Raw genomic sequence first — 20,210 nt, 5'->3', positions numbered from 1 at the left:
GCCTCTCCCGAGGCCGTAAGGGAGTTGCAGTGATTGGACAAGACTGTAACTACCAATGGGATATCACAAAATGGGGAGGAAAAAAGGGTAAAAAAAGTTATAAAAAGAACACGGCTTATCTGTAGACATCTCTGCCGCACCTTAATTTCTTAGATGTCCACCCGAACGAATAGCGGGTGAATAGCATGCTATTCTTATGTTTAAATGTCAAAATACGCATAGAGAGAAAAGGGAATTATGTTCAATATACGCTCGCCTAACTTGGGTCGGAATCAGGCCCTTAAGCACACACAGATTTAACCCTCCCGCCTGCGTGCCCAGCCTACCAATGCCCCCTGGCAGGCAGCCATTACATTGTGATTATGATGATGCAATCAGGGCACTCGTGGGAGCGATCGGTGCGGTAATCACACATAGCCTATAATCCTGCTAATGAGCGTGGCTTGTGCTAACGGACACTAGGCCTATAATCCTGCTAATGAGCATGGTTTGTGCTAACATACGCTAGGCCGATAATGCTGCTAATGAGCGTGGCGTGTGCTAACGGACTCTAGACCGTCTGGCTGGCCTCTCTCTGGACAGTCCAGCATCTATGAAGTCTGATTACATTCTCCCCAATGTATTAATGCCCTCAAATACTGATGTGACTGGGAGGAATTACGGAGAATTGACAACTGATGTGGTTGCATTTTGAAGCCAACTGGTGTAATGCATTAGTATATGGTTATAATGTATTGTTCTGGAAGACTTGTCATACATGATCCTGACTAAATAACAGCTTGTTTCAGTCTTGAGAAATGTCTGCATTGAAATACATACCAATTTGCAATGCAGGTATACTGGAAAGTTAATGTTGCACTTACAGCACACATCGTTATGGTTTCATCCCTAGTATGGGACTTTCACACTGCTCCGTTTCATTGTAATTAAGTTACTATTTTAGTCCCGTGATTTAAGATATGCCTTTTCCCCTCCTAACCTCAGATATAAATTAGTCAAGGTTTTCTAGTTTCAACATAAGGGGAAAGCCATTGCGATTGGGTCGTGCTTTCGATGTATAATTTCTACATGACCCCAAAAAAATCTCTGGTAAATGTAGTTTAGCTCAGCAGCTAACTGCTAATACGATGAAATGCTTGTTCATGAGCGGATGTGTTATATTCATTTCGCTCGCTCGTTAGTGGGACCGAATCCAGATGAGACAATTACTGTATGAACTCAAACACACAGGCCCATTATGCCCAGTAGTGCCGACAAAAATGGCTCACTAGGGGGAAAAAGGGGGAAAAAAGGTGAAAAGTGGGTACATGTTAGAATGAGAGGCACGTAAACGAGAGAGAAAACAGACAAGGGCAGAACTTCCAGTTTAGAATAACCATATAATTAGTTATAGCGTACAAAAGACTGGAGCCTCCAGTAATGCCGAGTTTGGTTATACAGTGTTTTGGCAACGACAGCAATATATATATCTACAGAGATTTTTTAAGGGCTTTTAGGCAAGAAGCAACATCTTCTTAGCTACAGTGTCACATACAAATGTCCATGTGTACTGCGCAGCAGAAGAAATCCAAAACAAGCATAATTTCTCTAGATACAGTATGATCTGAAAGCCAACATTCACAGCAATAAGACTCTTGGTTAGCACACACTCAAGTCATCAACATCCAAACTAGCTCACCTATGGCTATAAACCTTAATACATGACAATGACAGCAGGCATTCATATCTTCTACCCTAAGTCATAATACTTATCTGCAGTGAGTTCTTTTACAGTAAGCTTAGAGTGTTTTTTGTTATTTCTCTTTGTATTTTATTTAACCAATGTGGTAATGCTGCGCTATTGCCAAACAAACTCAGGCTGAATAAAAGCAGTTGCTCCCTCGACTCCCATTGGGTTCTATGTCTTCTTCTTTTAGCTATTGCAGGTGGTCTCCTGGTGAACGGAGACTGAGGCTGATCCTCAGTCAGTTTCTGGGGCGCTGCTGGTGGTAGAGGGGTCACTAGAGCAGTACTTTGTCTGCAGGGAGCGGCCTACGTATCTCCAGTACTCCCTCCGGATGGTGTCCTTCTCCTGGGCCAGGAGCTCACAGAGCTTGGGGGAGAACAGGAGGAGAGGGAGGGGGATGGAGAGAGACGGAGAGGGTTAGAGTTATAGCACGATTAAAGGGGCAAGACACGAGAGACGAAACAAGTGGACAAGAGATCCATTTACACAACACGGCAGAAAGAACTGATGTGGTAAGATAATGATTTCTTATACAATAATAATTTCTTATACAATGGGTTAAAGTTATGTATAGTAACCCTAGGTGTAAAATATTAAATAATGGCTTCTTCTCAGATAGTATTAAACTGTCAACTATCGGCATATCTATTTATTATGGCCATCGAAATGTTAGCTATTAAAATCAGATCCAACAATAATATCAAGGGGTTAGAAATCCAAAGCTTAAAACAGGGATGCAAACTGGTGAGGGGCCAAAAAAGGTGACTATTTTTTCTCAATGAAAAATGCAAAACAAATCCCTGCTAGGGGGTAATGCAGGTTAACTAATTAAAACAAAGAATATGATCTACATGGTCAGTCTGTATGTAAAATAAAGTGGTTAATGTGAACCTAACTCACAGCTAAAAAATGCAAGGAAAGCAATCCAATGTTATTTGTTGCCTAGACTTTACTGCAAATGACACTCAAGTCTTGAGAAAAAAAACAATACTAATATTGCAGTTTGCCATGACAGCCTTTATAATAGAATGCTTGTGACCACACACACACACCTAAATATTGCACTTGGGGGAGAATAAAAAACAATTTCAAAGTAGAAATAGAATGAAACAAACAGGCATTCTATTTTTGATCTATTATAGCGGCCACTATAATAGACATTGGTCAAGTGCACAAGGCTACATGTGTGCAAAAATAACGTTCACCGAGTAAAAAATTAAACAATCCCCCCTCACTCACAAAAGTGTTACTGTCAAATGCAACACAACAAAAGCAATATCTTTGAGCTACATTGTTCACGTTCTGCCTGTGGACATCGGTTCTACAATGTGCCAGCAGAGCATGATACCCTTTGCTGGCATAATTGATCTCTTTCAGGCAGAGAGTACACCTGGCATACCCCTTTCTATTCACTGTATTGAAAGACAAAGTGTGTGACGTTTCTTTCACCTCTATTGGTATCCAGCATAAGTCAGGCCCAGCTCCAGCTACACTTGATCCCTGAATCCAGTTGTTTAACAAGCAACGCCTCATTTTCACCTCATTCTCTCATTTTGAAAATTAACCACATGCTGTACAGGGAAAACATTAGTTGACAGATATAGTTTGTTCCTTAGCTAGTTAACATTTCACACAGACTGCCAGGGTCCATTAAACAACTAAGGCGTTAAAACTTGAGGAACGGCAAGAATCCTATACCAGGTAATATTATTGCGAATTAGTTAGATTATTAACGTTAGCTTATCTGATGTTGTAAGGTTAGTAAGCTAGCTGTCGGACTTTATTAGCCAGCTAATTTTCAAACAATAAACTCAATTATTTGATCAGCTAAATTCGCTAATGTTGCTCAACATTTCTCTGGTTAGTTTACGGAGAACTCCATCCAACTACTATAGCAAGATACTTAACAATGCTGACAATACTTGTTCCACCACACTTTTTCCTTCACCTCAAACTTTCCAAATGCCAGTTGTTTTTCCGGTTACAGGTCATGAAGTATGCTTCGTCACCTTCTCACCCCCGTTCGTGGTCAGGCTTCTCATCTACCTCTTCGTCATCATTCAGGGACGCGCTGCTGTAACTAATAACCTTTGAACCCTACTGCTGTCTTTCCAGAGCCCTCACTGAATCTCTAACTAGCAAATCTCTTCAATCCCGTGCTGCATTCTGTTGTTATGTGAACGGCTGGCTGAGCCTTGGATACAGCCAGTATTGCTCCAAACGCGCATCCAAACGCTTACAGCCATCCAAAGCCCCCCCTCCCCAAACTTTTCTCATCGGATCTACACGATTCACCTAGGTCACATATTTTTGATTCAAAACGGCCAATTTCACCGAAAGGTGACTAGTTTGCATCCCTGTTAAATATAGGTGTCATTGTACACTGATGATTCATGTTCTTTTAAATCCACAATTTGGATCCCTCCAAAGCCTCAGAGGATCTAGATACTTTTTCTAACCTCTGGATTACAACCACATTATGATAAATATTACGTATTGCATCACAAAAATAAAATTAAAAAAATACACCTTTTATATGTCCGTGTAGTTTAACAATAAAATAATCTGACTGATGTGGATATACTCGGTATTCATATCCCGAAAGAAATACATTCTCTCACTAAAATACATTTCAATTGAAAGTTAGCAAAAAAGAAAATCTTGCTACCATGAACAGGAAAATACCTGTCTATTTGTAGAAAAATCCCCCAGACTAACTCTTTAGTCATGTCCCAGTTTACCTATTTGCTTATGGCCTTGCCTACACCTAGCGACTTGTTTTAAAAAAATTATATGAGCAACAAAAAAAACTAATTTGGAACGGCAAGCCAGACAAAATGCAAAGGAGCCTATTTATATAATGAATATGAATTCAGAGGGCAGAAATTATTAAATATTAAAGCATTAGACTTCTCACTAAAGGCTTCAGTCATACAAAAGTTATACTTAAATCTGAACTGATTCTATAGCAGATTAGTAAAAATGTCTCACCCCTTGAACAAGAATGGACTTTTTTGCTTCATTCTGATTACAACCTCTCACTCTGTTATTTGAAAATGAAAATCTCTGAAATGTATATATATTATTTTTTAACAAACCATAAAGTTGGTTGCAATTTCAGTTTAATCCACCAGAAAAGACAGAACAAAAAAAATACTAATATTATGGTTAAAATGCAAATATACTAATTGATTAAAAAAGCATTTTTGGAATAAAAACAAGTATGAGTATAATCCTTTTAAATTATGTCATAAATAGGACTGGTGGAGTTGTCACACGTGGAGCTAATGAAAACATATGGAAATGTCTGCTCTACTCAAAATTACAACAATTGCAGCATTACCGCAAAAATGGAAGAGGCAAGTGGAAGGGGGGGAAAGTAAGGAACTTGTCTGTCCGCCCTGCATTAAAGATCAAAATTGGTTAAAGAAAATTGTCATAAATAAAAAAGTATATCAGTTTCATTTAAGGACCAAAAAAATTGACAGCTGTGCCATATAGATTGCAAAATAGCTGTGAAGCGATTTACGATATACCGATTCCATGGTACATGGTTTATAAACTGATACACAAAACAATACCGGATTCAAAAAACTGCATTTTTCAATAAAAAGATTATACAAAATTCTTGCAACCAATAGAATGTTATACGGTGCACTCGGGAAGTATTCAGACCCTTTGACTTTTTCCACATTTTGTTACATTACAGGCTTATTCTAAAATTGATTGAATAGATTTCTTTCCCCCTCATGCATCTAAACACAAAACCCCATGATGACAAAGCAAAAAACAGGTTTAGAAATCTTTGCAAATGTATTCAAAATTAAACAGTCTGAGAGTCCTTCTGTGGAGATGGGGGAACATTCCAGAAAGACAACTATCTCTGCAGCACTCCAGGCCTTTATTGTAGAGTGGGCAGACTGAAGCCACTCCTCAGTAAAAGGCACGACAGCACGCTTGGAGATTGCCAAAAGGCACCTAAAGCAGTCTCAGACCATGACAAACAGGTTTCTCTGGTCTGATGAAACAAAGATTGAACTCTTTGGCCTGAATGCCAAATGTCAAGTCTGGAGGAAACCTAGCACCATCTCTACGGTGAAGCATGGTGGTGGCAGCATCATGCTGTGGGGATGTTTTTCAGCGGCAGGGACTGGGAGACTAGGCAGGATCGAGGGAAAGATGAATGGAGCAAAGTACAGAGATCCTTGATGAAAACCTGCTCCAGAGCACTCAGGATGTCAGACTGGGGAGAAGGTTCACCTTCCAACAGGACAACGACCCTAAGCACACAGCCAAGACAATGCAGGCATGGCTTCGGGAAAAGTCTCTGAATGACTGAGATGGCCACGGCATTTCATTTTCATGCTCATCAAACCATTCAGGTGACCACTCGTGCCCTGTGGATGGGAGCACTGTCATCCTATATGTCAAAAATAATGGCCTGCCCAGCATTTTTATACATGACACTAAGCATGATGACACTAAGCTAAAGAAACCACACGTGTGGAGGCACCTGCTTTCAAAAATACTTTGTATCCCTCATTTACTCAAGCGTTTCCATTATTTTAGCAGTTACCTGTACATTGACATCTCTCGAGGTTGCACTAGCATCGAGAGACGTCAATTGTTTTTTTTAAGTAAATAGAGGAAAAATACAAATCATTCTCAACAACCAACTGAAAGCAATCCCGTCCTGCTGCATGCATTTCCGAGTAGATGGAATTAAAATAAGTATAAGAGCTCCTGCAGTGATTTTTTTCTGAATGAGCCAATGCCTATTGAAAACAGCAGCAGAAGAAAAAGAAAAAAACTCCCCAGAACCCTAATTAACTCCAACACACACCCGAGCATTGAGTTCCCCAATACAGAGGCAACATACCAGCTGTCATTCAAACTGCCAGGTAGACATGGGAGGCTTGGAAAAGCACGCAAGACATCCAGCGCGATAGGCGAAAGAGTTTTCAAATCCGACACGCGGACTCGTTGAATAATTCCTACTGATTTACCCTTTTTCCTCAGCCTAGAACTGTTGGTGCGAGGGCTGTTATACACTGATTGACTCGGAGTCAATGTTTTATACTGGAAATGTACTAAGAAAGGAGACGTCCCAGCCATGGTAGAACACTCCATTTTCATTCTCTGCACATTGTTGCCAAGTTCTTCAGCATCTACACCAGTTTCACAATTTCTGTTCGGGCAGAGCACTAGCACATTTCAACTCATCAAAGCTTGGTGTTTAGTTGAATCAAGTGTGCTACTGCTGGGCTAGAATAAAAATGTGCACTCCCTTCGGGTCCCCCAAGAAATGGATTGAGAAACAGTGATCCAGAAGACTCCTTTCAGCTGAGTGCACAACCAAATACTACTTCTGCCACCATCTGTCTCTAAATTATTTTATAGTTGTTTATACAGTTGAAGTCAGATGTTTACATACACCTTAGCCGAATACATTTAATCTCAGTTTTTCACAATTCCTGTCATTTAATCCTAGTAAAAATTCCCTGTTTTAAGTCAGTTAGGATCACCACTTTATTTTAAGAATGTGAAATGTCAGAATAATAGTAGAGAGAATGATTTATTTCAGCTTTTATTTCTTTCATCACATTCCCAGTGGGTCAGAAGTTTACATACACTCAATTAGTATTTGGTAGCATTGTCTTTAAATTGTTTAACTTGGGTCAAACGTTTCAGATAGCCTTCCAAAATAAGTTGGGTGAATTTTGGACCATACCTTGACTTTGTTGTCCTTAAGCCATTTTGCCACAATGTTGGAAGTATGCTTGGAGTATTTGTCCATTTGGAAGACCCATTTGCGACCAAGCTTTAACTTCCTGACTGATGTCTTGAGATGTTGCTTAAATATATCCACATAATTTTCCTGCCTCATGATGCCATCTATTTTGTGAAGTGCACCAGTCCCTCCTGCAGCAAAGCACTCCCACAACATGATGCTGCCACCCCCGTACTTCATTCACAGTTGGGATGGTAGTCTTCGGCTTGCAAGCCTCCCCCTTTTTCCTCCAAACATAACGATGATCATTATGGCCAAACAGTTCTATTTTGATTTCATCAGACCAGAGGCAATTTCTCAAAAAAGTATGATCTTTGTCCCCATGGGTAGTTGCAAACCATAGTCTGGCTTTTTTCTGTTGGTTTTGGACCAGTGGCTTCTTCCTGGCTGAGCGGCCTTTCAGGTTATGTCGATATAGGACTCGTTTTACTGTGGATATAGATACTTTTGTACCCGTTTCCTCCAGCATCTTCACAAGGTCCTTTGCTGTTGTTCTGGAATTGATTTACACTTTTCGCACCAAAGTACATTAATCTCTAGAAGACAGAACGCATCTCCTTCCTGAGCGGTATGAGGGATGCGTGGTCCTATGGTGTTTATACTTGCGTACTATTGTTTGTACAGATGAACGTGGTACCTTCAGGCGTTTGGAAATTGCTCACAAGGATGAACCAGACTTGTGGAGGTCTACAATATTTTTTTCTGAGGTCTTGGCTGATTTCTTTAGATTTTCCCATGATGTCAAGCAAAGAGGCACTGAGTTTGAAGGTAGGCCTTGAAATACATCCACAGGTACACCTCCAATTAATTCAAAATGATGTCAATTAGCCTATCAGAAGCTTCTAAAGCCATGACATTTTCTGGAATTTTCCAAGCTGTTTAAAGGCACAGTCAACGTGTATGTAAACTTCTGACCCACTGGAATTGTGATACAGTGAATTATAAGTGAAATAATCTCTCTGTAAACAATTGTTGGAAAAATTACTTGTGTCATGCACAAAGTAGATGTCCTAACCGGCTTGCCAAAACTATAGTTTGTTAACAAGTAATTTGTGGAGTGGTTGAAAAACGAGTTTTAATGACTCCAACCTAAGTGTATGTAAACTTCTGACTTCAACTGTACCCCCGCACATTGACTCGGTACCGGTATCCCCTGTATAAACAGCCTCATTATTATTTTGTGTAAATGTTTTTTTTGTAAAAATTTTTTTACTTTAGTTTATTTAGTCAATCTTTTCTTAACCCGTTAGGGCTAGGGGGCAGTATTTACACGTCCGGATAAAAAACGTACCCGATTTAATCTGGTTATTACTACTGCCCAGAAACTAGAATATGCATATAATTATTGGCTTTGGATAGAAAACACCCTAAAGTTTCTAAAACTGTTTGAATGGTGTCTATGAGTATAACAGAACTCATATGGCAGGCAAAAACCTGAGAAGATTCCTTACAGGAAGTGGCCTGTCTGACAAGTTCTTGTTCTTCTTGACTCTCTTTATTGAAAACTGAGGATCTTTGCTGTAACGTGACACTTCCTACGGCTCCCATAGGCTCTCAGAACCCGGAAAAAAGCTGAATGATGTAATTCCAGCCCCTGGCTGAAAAACATTAGCGCCTTTGGTAAGTGGTCTATCAGAGGACAATCTGACTGAGGCGCGTGCACGAGGGGATCCCATGTTTTTATTTTCTCTCTCTTTGTACTAAAACACAGATTCCCGGTCGGAATATTATCGCTTTTTTACGAGAAAAATTGATTTTAAACAGCGGTTGACATGCTTCGAAGTACGGTAATGGAATATTTAGAATTTTTTTGTCACGAAACGCGTCGGGCGCGTCACCCTTCTTTACCGTTTCGGATAGTGTCTTGAACGCACGAACAAAACGCCGCTATTTGGATATAACTATGGATTATTTTGAACCAAACCAACATTTGTTATTGAAGTAGAAGTCCTGGGAGTGCATTCTGACGAAGAACAGCAAAGGTAATAACATTTTTCTTATAGTAAATCTGACTTTGGTGAGGGCTAAACTTGGTGGGTGTCTAAATAGCTAGCCCTGTGATGCCGGGCTATCTACTTAGAATATTGCAAAATGTGCTTTCACCGAAAAGCTATTTTAAAAATCGGACATAGCGAGTGCATAGAGGAGTTCTGTATCTATAATTCTTAAAATAATTGTTATGCTTTTTGTGAACGTTTATCGTGAGTAATTTAGTAAATTCACCGGAGTAAATTCACCTGTTGTATTCTGCGAATAAAATTGTATTTGATTTTATATGCATATCACTACTATAAAGTAATCCCAAATGTGAAATTAGATTATGCCTATTTTCCCATACATTTGGGCTGAACTATCCCTTTAAGTTCGATAGGTCCCAGTGCTGCTCACCTCCAGGGCCTTGCTAAGGACCTCCTCCTGGTCTCCTGAGGTGTTCTCCAGGGAGTCCTCGTAGATGTCCACCAGGAAGCCCAGCAGGTAGGGCGAGCAGTGGGTCTCCTTGAGCTCCAGGATCTGCTCCAGGAGACCCGGGTGGGACGATAGGCCCCGGTCCTGCAGAATCCTGGGGGAAAAGGAGGAGGAGAGGGGTGTGAAAAGCTTCAGCCAACTCTACAGAAGCAGTATCCCAATTCAGAGCTCCTACACTAAACATGGTGACTTCTGACATCTGCTGGTGGAGGATAGAAACTGCAAGATAAGTGCATTATTATTAGCCATTATGTTGTAGACTCACAAATTAAAGGGCCGGTGCGGTCAAAAACTTGATTTACCAGTGTTTTATACATATTTCCACACTATGAGGTTGAAATAACTGTGAAATTGTGAAAATTATGATAATGTCCTTGTCAGTGTAAGGGTGGTTTAAAAAGACTGCCTGAAATGTCAGCCTGTTTTGGTGGGATGGAGTTTTGGCCTGCCTAGTTACATCACCAGGCGGTAAATTAATTAAAAGACCAATAAGAAAGAGTTCCAAACCTCTCTGCCAATAACAGCTAGTTTTCAGTTTTCCCCTCCCCACTCAGACCACTCCCAGACAGTCCTAGCAAAATTCTTGCTTGAAAAATTACTCTTTGATAAGAATCTATTTTTGTTTCTTTTTGACCATTTTAATGGAAAAACAATCACAGTAAGGTATTAATTGTTACCCAGAAATGATTTGATATTGAGATAAAAACAGCTGCATTGGACCTTAAATATGAATACTTAAGAATTTTGGCAATGAGGCACTTTATCTACAGTACTTCGTAGATAAAGTGCACACATTATGTCCATGTGTGCAGTTTGAAGGAAGTTGCGAACTAGTATTAGCACAGTGACTGGAAGTTTATGGTAACTGCTAGCATGCTAGTGGATGCCATAGACTTCGTCATTGCGCTAACACTAGTTAGCATTGGCTCAGGAAACTACCTCCATACTTGATGCAGAGACATACAAATGTCCTAAATCCCTATGTATCCCTTTAAGTATTATTTAATTCCCTACTGAATGAATCCTGTATGACACCTACCCTTTCAAATAGTTCCACACACTTTCATTGTGGGGAGCCTTCTTGATCTGTTTGAGACTGTACCTTAAAAAAGACAAAGGAGAACACATTTATCAGATATGTGTCTGATGTAGCACACTGGAAATCTCTGTCCAGTCCACAGAAAATCCCTTACCCAAGGAGATCCAAAACAATTTGATAGGTGTAATGCTGGAAGACCCATCTAGCCTATCAGAGGGCAAGGTGGAGCTACTATTATGATGCTCATACTGAACACATCCTTTCAGATATAAACTCAGCAAAAAAATAAATGGCCCTTTTTCAGGACCCTGTCTTTCAAAGATAATTCGTAAAAAATCCCCAAAACTTCACTGTAAAGAGTTATAACACTGTTTCCCATGCTTGTTCAATGAACCATAAACAATTTATGAACATGCACCTATGGAGCGGTCGTTAAGACACTAACAGCTTACAGACGGTAGGCAATTAAGGTCACAGTTATGAAAACTTAGGATACTAAAGAGGCCTTTCTAATGACTCTGAAAAACACCAAAAGAAACATGCCCAGGGTCCCTGCTCATCTGCGTGAACGTGCCTTAGGTGTGCTGCAAAGGAGGCATGAGGACTGCAGATGTGGCCAGGGCAATAAATTGCAATGTCCGTACTGTGAGACGCCTAAGACGGCGCTACAGGGAGACAGGACGGACAGCTGATCGTCCTCGCAGTGGCAGACCACGTGTAACAACACCTGCACAGGATCTGTACATCCGAACATCACACCTGTGTGACAGGTACAGGATGGCAACAACAACTGCCTGAGTTGCACCACGAATGCACAATCCCTCCATCAGTGCTCAGACCGTCTGCAATAGGCTGGACTGAGGGCTTGTAGGCCTGTTGTAAGGCAGGTCCTCACCAGACATCACCGGCAACAACGTCGCCTATGGGCACAAACCCACCGTCGCTGGACCAGACCGGACTGGCAAAAAGTGCTCTTCACTGACGAGTCGCGGTTTTGTCTCACCAGGGGTGATGGTCGGATTCGCGTTTATCGTTGAAGGAATGAGCGTTACACCGAGGCCTGTACTCTGGAGCAGGATCGATTTGGAGGTGGAGGGTCCGTCATGGTCTGGGGCGGTGTGTCACAGCATCACCGGACTGAGCTTGTTGTCATTGCAGGCAATCTCAACGCTGTGCGTTACAGGGAAGACATCCTCCTCCCTCATGTGGTACCCTTCCTGCAGGCTCATCCTGACATGACCCTCCAGCATGACAATGCCACCAGCCACACTGCTCGTTCTGTGCATGATTTTCTGCAAGACAGGAATGCCAGTGTTTTGCCATGGCCAGCAAAGAGCCTGGATCTCAATCCCATTGAGCACATCTGGAACCTGTTGGATCGGAGGGTGAGGGCAAGGGCCATTCCCCCCCAGAAATGTCTGGGAACTTGCAGGTGCCTTGGTGGAAGAGTGGGGTAACATCTCACAGCAAGAACTGGCATATCTGGTTCAGTTCATGAGGAGGAGATGCATTGCAGTACTTAATGCAGCTGGTGGCCACACCAGATACTGACTGTTACTTTTGATTTTGACCCCCCCTTTGTTCAGGGACACATTATTCAATTTCTGTTAGTCATATGTCTGTGGAACTTGTTCAGTTTATGTCTCAGTTATTGAATCTTGTTATGTTCACACAAATATTTACATGTGTTAAGTTTGATGAAAATAAACACAGTTGACAATGAGAGGACGTTTCTTTTTTTGCTGAGTTTATGAAGTGTCTATGATGAAGTGTCTGGTAGGTAGGGGCTAGGAGGATGAAGTGTCTGGTGGGTAGGAGGATGAAGTGTCTGGTGGGTAGGAGGATGAAGTGTCTGGTGGGTAGGAGGATGAAGTGTCTGGTGGGTAGGAGGGTTATGTGTCTATTGGGTAGGGGATAGGAGGATTAAGTGTCTGGTGGGTAGGAGGGTTATGTGTCTATTGGGTAGGGGATAGGAGGTTTAAGTGTCTGGTGAGTAGGAGGATTATGTGTCTATTGGGCAGGGGATAGGAGGATTAAGTGTCTGGTGGGTAGGAGGATTATGTGTCTATTGGGTAGGGGATAGGAGGATTAAGTGTCTGGTGGGTAGGAGGATTATGTGTCTATTGGGTAGGGGATAGGAGGATTAAGTGTCTGGTGGGTAGGAGGATTATGTGTCTATTGGGTAGGGGATAGGAGGATTAAGTGTCTGGTGGGTAGGAGGATTATGTGTCTATTGGGTAGGGGATAGGAGGATTAAGTGTCTGGTGGGTAGGAGGATTATGTGTCTATTGGGTAGGGGATAGGAGGATTAAGTGTCTGGTGGGTAGGAGGATTATGTGTCTATTGGGTAGGGGATAGGAGGATTAAGTGTCTGGTGGGTAGGAGGATTATGTGTCTATTGGGTAGGGGATAGGAGGATTAAGTGTCTGGTGGGTAGGAGGATTATGTGTCTATTGGGTAGGGGATAGGAGGATTAAGTGTCTGGTGGGTAGGAGGATTATGTGTCTATTGGGTAGGGGATAGGAGGATTAAGTGTCTTGTGGGTAGGAGGTTGTTTCTTTCCCATTTTCAGTTTCTACTCAAGAGTAGTAAGGTGTGGGGCTGACATGAGATATGGTATGTAGGGAGAGCTGGTACATACTGTACTTCTCTGTTGAGTATGGCTGGGTCTGAGTAGCCTGTCGTGTGGGAGATGACGTAGTGCCTCTGGTTCCATGCAGAGTTGTTCCTCACATCCTCCTCCAACAACTGCTCCACATACACCAGCTCACTGTCCCACAGCTTGTACTCCTGGAGAACAATACACACCTATTTAGTACTGACACGCCATACACTTTAGTCGACACACTTCCAGTATTTAGTCCAGATACACACATCAGTATTTAGACCAGACACACGCCATACACATATTTAGTAAAGACAGAGACAAACACACCATTGTCATTGCTATACAGTATTCCAATGGCATTTGACCACTGATTAGTGATTAATATGCACTGCAGATAAAGGATTTTCTGGTTGAGAAATCTCCCTTCATGCTAATATCCTAGAGACATTTCTGATCCATCCGCTACTAGATACTTTCCAAGACTATACAGTGATTCAATCACACATAACTAGAACAACAAAACTGCACAGTCATATAATCAATGCAGCCCATTTCAGAGAACCACAGGAGGTCTGTTCGGAGGCAGAATGCAAATGTCACTTCATTTGCATAGACATGCGAAAATAAATTATGCAAATCAAGGCCATTTGGTTTCATTACCACAAATCTGGAGCTGATAACATTTTCAAAATTGGGCCATTGAGTCTTAGGTAGGCTACATTCACAATGCTTTTGCAGTTTGACCGCAAATCATGCAACACTACTGTAATAAGTGGGGTGAGATAATGAAAGGAAAGGGACAGCCGAAACTGGGATCATCACTTTGCTCATCTAGCAGAAGTGTCAGTTTATCCTTCCAATCAGAGACACAGAGAGGAAATCTTTGGCACCACCCGTTCTACTAGCAATAGATTGTTATTTGACCCTTTCTGATAACAATAGATTATTTGCATACTCCATAGGCAGCCATATACTCTCAATTTCATAAGAAGATATGTGATTTTGAATGTGTAACAGAGTAGATCTAGTCCCTGTCCCAAACTGGGCTTATCCAGAGACACATTGTACAGGAACACTTCCTACTCAATAAGCACCGTCAATTTGGTCCGGGACAACAGTAATTCTATGTCTCAGGGCAGGAGATGTCACTTGGTCCGGGACAACAGTAATTCTATGTCTCAGGGCAGGAGATGTCACTTGGTCAGGGACAACAGTAATTCTGTTTCAGGGCAGGAGATGTCACTTGGTCCAGGACAACAGTAATTCTATGTCTCAGGGCAGGAGATGTCACTTGGTCCAGGACAACAGTAATTCTATGTGTCAGGCAGGAGATGTCACTTGGTCCGGGACAACAGTAATTCTATGTTTCAGGGCAGGAGATGTCACTTGGTCCGGGACAACAGTAATTCTATGCGTCAGGCAGGAGATGTCACTTGGTCCGGGACAACAGTAATTCTATGTTTCAGGGCAGGAGATGTCACTTGGTCCGGGACAACAGTAATTCTATGTCTCAGGCAGGAGATGTCACTTGGTCCGGGACAACAGTAATTCTATGTTTCAGGGCAGGAGATGTCACTTGGTCCGGGACAACAGTAATTCTATGTCTCAGGCAGGAGATGTCACTTGGTCCAGGACAACAGTAATTCTATGTCTCAGGCAGGAGATGTCACTTGGTCCAGGACAACAGTAATTCTATGTCTCAGGCAGGAGATGTCACTTGGTCCAGGACAACAGTAATTCTATGTCTCAGGCAGGAGATGTCACTTGGTCCAGGACAACAGTAATTCTATGTCTCAGGGCAGGAGATGTCACTTGGTCCGGGACAACAGTAATTCTATGTCTCAGGGCAGGAGATGTCACTTGGTCCGGGACAACAGTAATTCTATGTGTCAGGCAGGAGATGTCACTTGGTCCAGGACAACAGTAATTCTATGTCTCAGGGCAGGAGATGTCACTTGGTCAGGGACAACAGTAATTCTATGTCTCAGGCAGGAGATGTCACTTGCATGATGGCCGCTACATGCACACAGCTAACAATTCACCATGAGTTACAAACACAACCTGGTTGTTGAGGCTCCTACCTTGAGGACCCACTGTCTGTGCTGCCAGGCGTGGTAGTTCTTAGCATCCTGACTTAGGATCTCTGCAATGAACTCCAGTTCTTCTGAGGGGTCGTTCAGCCACTCCACCACCATACGTCTATGGTGCCTAGGATAAGGAGAAGACGGTTATTGACACACATTCTATGGTTCTACACAAGTCTTTGTGTAACAGAAGAACAAGTTTATTGTTCAACTTGTTGAGAAGGAAAATGTATCTATATGCTCAAATGCAAATGTTGGAGACAAACAGCCTGATGATGTCATCCAGTCACATTTGTTCATTTTCCAAAAGTACAGCACACAATATTTTACATAAAGTAGGTTCTTAAAGGATTATAGTGTTCGTCTGCTTCGTGTTTGCTTTTTGCCATGGAAAATTGAGTATTGTCAGATCGTGATAGTGGTATAGTGACACTACATTTTAGATTGGAAGAACTCACCAGACTTGGTAGTTTTTGGGCTGGTCCTCAATGATGGCTGTAATGTACCTCATCTCCTCTCTCAGGTCCTTCTCCAGGGCCTGCAGTAACACTCGCCGGTAGTGCCTTCACAGACACACACAGAAAGAGGAAAAAGTACATCCTTTCTTGAGGGTCTTGCACTTGTCATTTTCAAAGAGAGGGTTATACCATATAAACTATAGGTATTCTACTGTTGTTGTGTTCATAAATCATAATAACATTGGCTTACCATACAGTGTAATTTGCAGCATTCAGTTCAATAGCTTCAGCCGTCAGCGTGAATGCCCTGTCGCTTTTTTCATCATTCTTCAATAACGCTCGGAAATAGTCATACACGTCTGTGACTATTGGAAACAAAAGTGACATGTTTGGTTGCATTGGGTACGTGTGAAATTAAACGTTTCTGATGCAAAGTGAAATAATTTTGACATGAATCGTAACTACTCAAAGGGACTTCGGAGTCATTTGGTAGGCTAAATGCATGAGATGATATGCATAACACATTATGGATGTATGGTTCTAAATTATATGCCAAGTTTAATATCTTACACTTGTCTGAGTAGGCAATCTTCACAACAGGATTGGGACCATCATCTTGTGGAACAGGTTCTAAATCAGCCCATTCTTTTCTGTCTCTTTTATATGAGCAGAGGCGGGAGGGAGAGAGAGAGGGTAAAGCTAGAGGGACATTAGTGAATGGGGCAACTGTTCTCTCAATGCGGCTACGACAAATGTTCAGGTATCCCATTTAAATCAAAGCAAAATATAAAACACTAATACCTAGCTATAATTGTAAGTGTACTATCAATTACAGATCAATCGGATCTCCCTTTCAAGGCGAGCAAGCTAACGTAGCTAGCCAGCTAATTCAAACCGGCTCAGGGAGTTGGGAAAAATAGCCAAATTACTCCACAGAGAACAATCTTTGACTAGCTAACGTTACACTCTGATAGCAATGTGAACCCGTCTTTATGCATCTTCGACTTATGATGAATGCATGGCTAAATTTGGCATCACTAACCACAACATGCAATCACTTTTCTAGCTTACGTTAGCTAGCTACTTAGCCTAACGAGCTAATTATCCTACCTGTAAAACATATAACGGAACGGGTTTTCATAGTCAATCTCGGGCTCCTCTTCGACCCCTTCCTCGCTCCTCCTCTCATCCTGCAATCCTGAGGATACATGTGAAGTTTCTTCAATGCCTGACATTCTGTAATAAGCTGGTCTTTCGGTTGCAGGCTGAACAAGTGCTGCCTTATTTGCAACGTCGGACCTCTGTGTTGTTGCACTCATTGATGTAATTTCCTCTGTTTTGTGCAACTCGGATAACCGTTTTACAAGGTACAGTGTACTGGAGCATGTATGATCCGCGTAGGGGTCGATAGCAATAGTTAGAATAATAATAATAATAAGAGGAAGAAATATCAACGAGGAAAGTTTTAAAACGTTGAGTGTTTTTGTCAGCTATCGGTTAGCTCATTATCACATAAATGGTTTTCAAAATGGTTTGTTTTGTAAGTATTGGTACTTTCAATACAACTGCTACCGCGTTCAAAACTGGGAAAAATATGAGGTCAAATCATGACGTCAGTGATCTTCAGGTCGGAAATTTAGGAAAAAAGGCCCAATCTGGAATTCCGAGTTGATTTGAACGCACTGAGGTCGGAGATTTCCGAGTTCCCAGTTTTAAACGCGGCATGGGAAGTCGGAAGAAACTAGGTCAAATCATGACGTCAGCGAAGGAGGCGGCTGAGCGGAGAAGGGCTGATCATAATGGCTGGAACAGAGCAAATGAAATAGCATCAAACAGCTGGAAACCATGTTTGATACCATTCGAGGTTTGGTGCCACAAACCTCCTGTGGACGTCAGTGATCTTCAGATCGGAAAGTCAGAGCTCTAGGAAGAGGCCCGCGTTCCCGACATGGAATTCCGAGTTGGATGACCGTTCAAAACGATTTTTCCCAGTCTGGAGCGGGTTTTTTCAGAGCCCTTTTGTCTCGAACGCATTGAAGTCGGAGTTCCCAGTTGTTTTGAATGTGGCATACCCACACAGGTTTACCAAAGACAGAGGTCTTGTTCCGACATTGCCGGCGACTGCGGACTGACTGATCAACAAAGAACATTGCATCATACAATTATTATTTGTAGACCAGTCAGACAGTCACAATTTACCCATGATACATTACGATTTTGATCATTTCGAACATGGCCCTTGTTTTACTGAACACATAAAAGCAAAATGTAAAGTTTTCGTCCAATGTTTCATGAGCTGAAATAAAAGATCCCGAAATGTTGTGCTCTCCAAATTTGTGCTCAAATTTGTTTACATCCCTGCTAGTGAGCAGTTCTCCTTTGCCAAGAGAATCCATTCACCTGACTGGTGTGGCATATCAAGAAGCTGATTAAACAGCATAATCATTAAACATATGCACCTTGTGCTGGGGACAATAAAAGGCCACTATAAACTGTGAACAATGCCACAGATGTCTCAAGTTGAGTGAGTGTGCAATAGGCATGCTGACTGCCGTACTGTCCACCTGAGCCGTTGCCAGATAATTGAATGTTAATTTATCCACCATAAGCTGCCTCCAACATTGTTTTAGAGAATATAGCATTATGTAACCACGCCAGCCCAGGACCTCCACATCCGGCTTCTTCACTTGCGGGATCATCTGAGACCAGCCACCTGATGAAACTGAGAAGTATTTATATCTGTAATAAAACCCTTTTGTACAGAAAAACTCAATTCAGATTGACTTGGCCTGGCTCCCAAATTGGTCGCCCTATGCCCAACCATGGCTGCGCCCCTGCATAGTCATGTGAAATACATAGATTAGGGCATAATGAATTTAAATGTACTGATTTACTTATGAACTGTAACTAAGCAAAATCTTTAATTGTTGCATGTTGCGTTTATATTTTTGTTCACTATACATTGGGCACTAACATGTATTTGTTTCCCTGCACTAGATTAATGCGGACTGGACAAAGTGGACATGTTCCTCTGCCCAGGCGAAGCTGACACATGCCATTTCTTACAATGCCTGGATAACCACAATTTGTTATAGAAATCTGTCAGTCGATGACATGGCACGCAACCGTTGGTTGATGCATGCAACATCTGAGCAGGGGAACACGACCATTGTTTTGGATCTTAAAAGACAAGTGAGATTTAGGACATTGTTTTGACTTTTCATCGAAAGGATGACACCTTTTAGCAAGAATTTATCCCATCACTGCCACCCACCCATCTATCCATAACTGCCCAAAGACCAAGAAGAGGAGTGCCTCTTACTGACCATTGTCGTGGAAATATTGAATCAAATATTTCTCAGATACCGGAGCATGTGAATTCAAATAGACCTTATTACAAAAAGTAACAAAGCCGAGCAATTTCATGGAAGAACTGCCTTCTCGTCACAGGCTTTATAGGTTTCCACTTTCAGATAACACACGGTCACTCCCCTCTATGTAGATGATTAACACCCCTTGGCCTCTCACCACCATTATCTTTCTGTCTCAATTCTTGCTTGTTTACAGATTCTGTTGGTGGCGTAACCATGGCAATGATACAAAAAAATAAGACACATATAATGCAGGTGTCTGTCCAATGATACTTATAGGACTACACGATGGCTCTCCCCAAGCCTGTAATGGCACAGACATACAATACAACTACATACCCTAAAGCCAGTCACAGGACCAGGCAATGGCTTCCCTCAGGCCTACAACAGCACAGGCATACATACATACATAATGCAATTGCATGTCTCAATGCTAGTCACAGACCCAGATAATGACTTCCCTCAGGCCTATAACAGCACAGGCATACATTTTCTGCTTACATTCTGTTTTTACATGTTGACCCAGCTCTGTTCATTCACCTGAGCTCAGCCATTCTGCTTGCACATGGCTATTAATTAACCTTATGTTGATTCTGCTTACTACGACTGGGAGAACAGTCTAAATACTGGAAAATCACCCATAGTCATGAATTTTCTCCTACACCTT

The 20,210-nt window shown here is 41.9% G+C and overlaps 1 protein-coding gene across 4 annotated transcripts; it reads right to left on the bottom strand.

The window, feature by feature from the left end:
- Positions 1-1,359: 1,359 nt before the first annotated feature.
- Positions 1,360-18,303, bottom strand: LOC106604549 (farnesyltransferase, CAAX box, subunit alpha). Of its 4 annotated transcripts, none has more exons than XM_045718012.2 (10): positions 18,053-18,303; positions 17,283-17,370; positions 16,743-16,871; positions 16,423-16,537; positions 16,173-16,277; positions 15,712-15,838; positions 13,664-13,812; positions 11,023-11,085; positions 9,906-10,077; positions 1,360-2,092 (listed from the first exon to the last, which is right to left on the bottom strand). In XM_045718012.2, the coding sequence occupies exons 2-10, from the start codon at positions 17,359-17,361 to the stop codon at positions 1,961-1,963; spliced, it is 1,071 nt and encodes a 356-aa protein (XP_045573968.1). In that variant the 5' UTR covers positions 17,362-17,370; positions 18,053-18,303; the 3' UTR covers positions 1,360-1,960. The 4 variants fall into 4 exon arrangements, with proteins under 4 accessions (XP_045573968.1, XP_014054776.1, XP_014054775.1 ...); XM_014199301.3 differs by having other exon boundaries at positions 16,743-16,828; XM_014199300.3 differs by lacking the exon at positions 18,053-18,303 and having other exon boundaries at positions 16,743-16,828; positions 17,283-17,590.
- Between the last annotated feature and the right edge of the window lie 1,907 nt (positions 18,304-20,210).

Source organism: Salmo salar, chromosome 05, assembly GCF_965601325.2.
Source record: "Salmo salar chromosome 05, fSalSal1, whole genome shotgun sequence".
Classification (NCBI taxonomy): Eukaryota; Metazoa; Chordata; class Actinopteri; order Salmoniformes; family Salmonidae; genus Salmo; species Salmo salar.
Note: the sequence above shows the minus strand (reverse complement) of the source record. Positions and strands in the feature narration are given on the sequence as shown.

What these genes read in the sequence shown, in the direction of transcription:
- LOC106604549 (XM_014199300.3), bottom strand. Translation starts at nt 17,491, where the DNA reads ATGAGTGCAACAACACAGAGGTCCGACGTTGCAAATAAGGCAGCACTT. An exon ending in GATTGCCTACTCAGACAAGT is followed by an intron (nt 16,538 to 16,742) that starts GTAAGATATTAA and finishes TGTTTCCAATAG; the next exon opens with TCACAGACGTGTATGACTAT. An exon ending in GCTGCAAATTACACTGTATG is followed by an intron (nt 16,278 to 16,422) that starts GTAAGCCAATGT and finishes GTGTCTGTGAAG; the next exon opens with GCACTACCGGCGAGTGTTAC.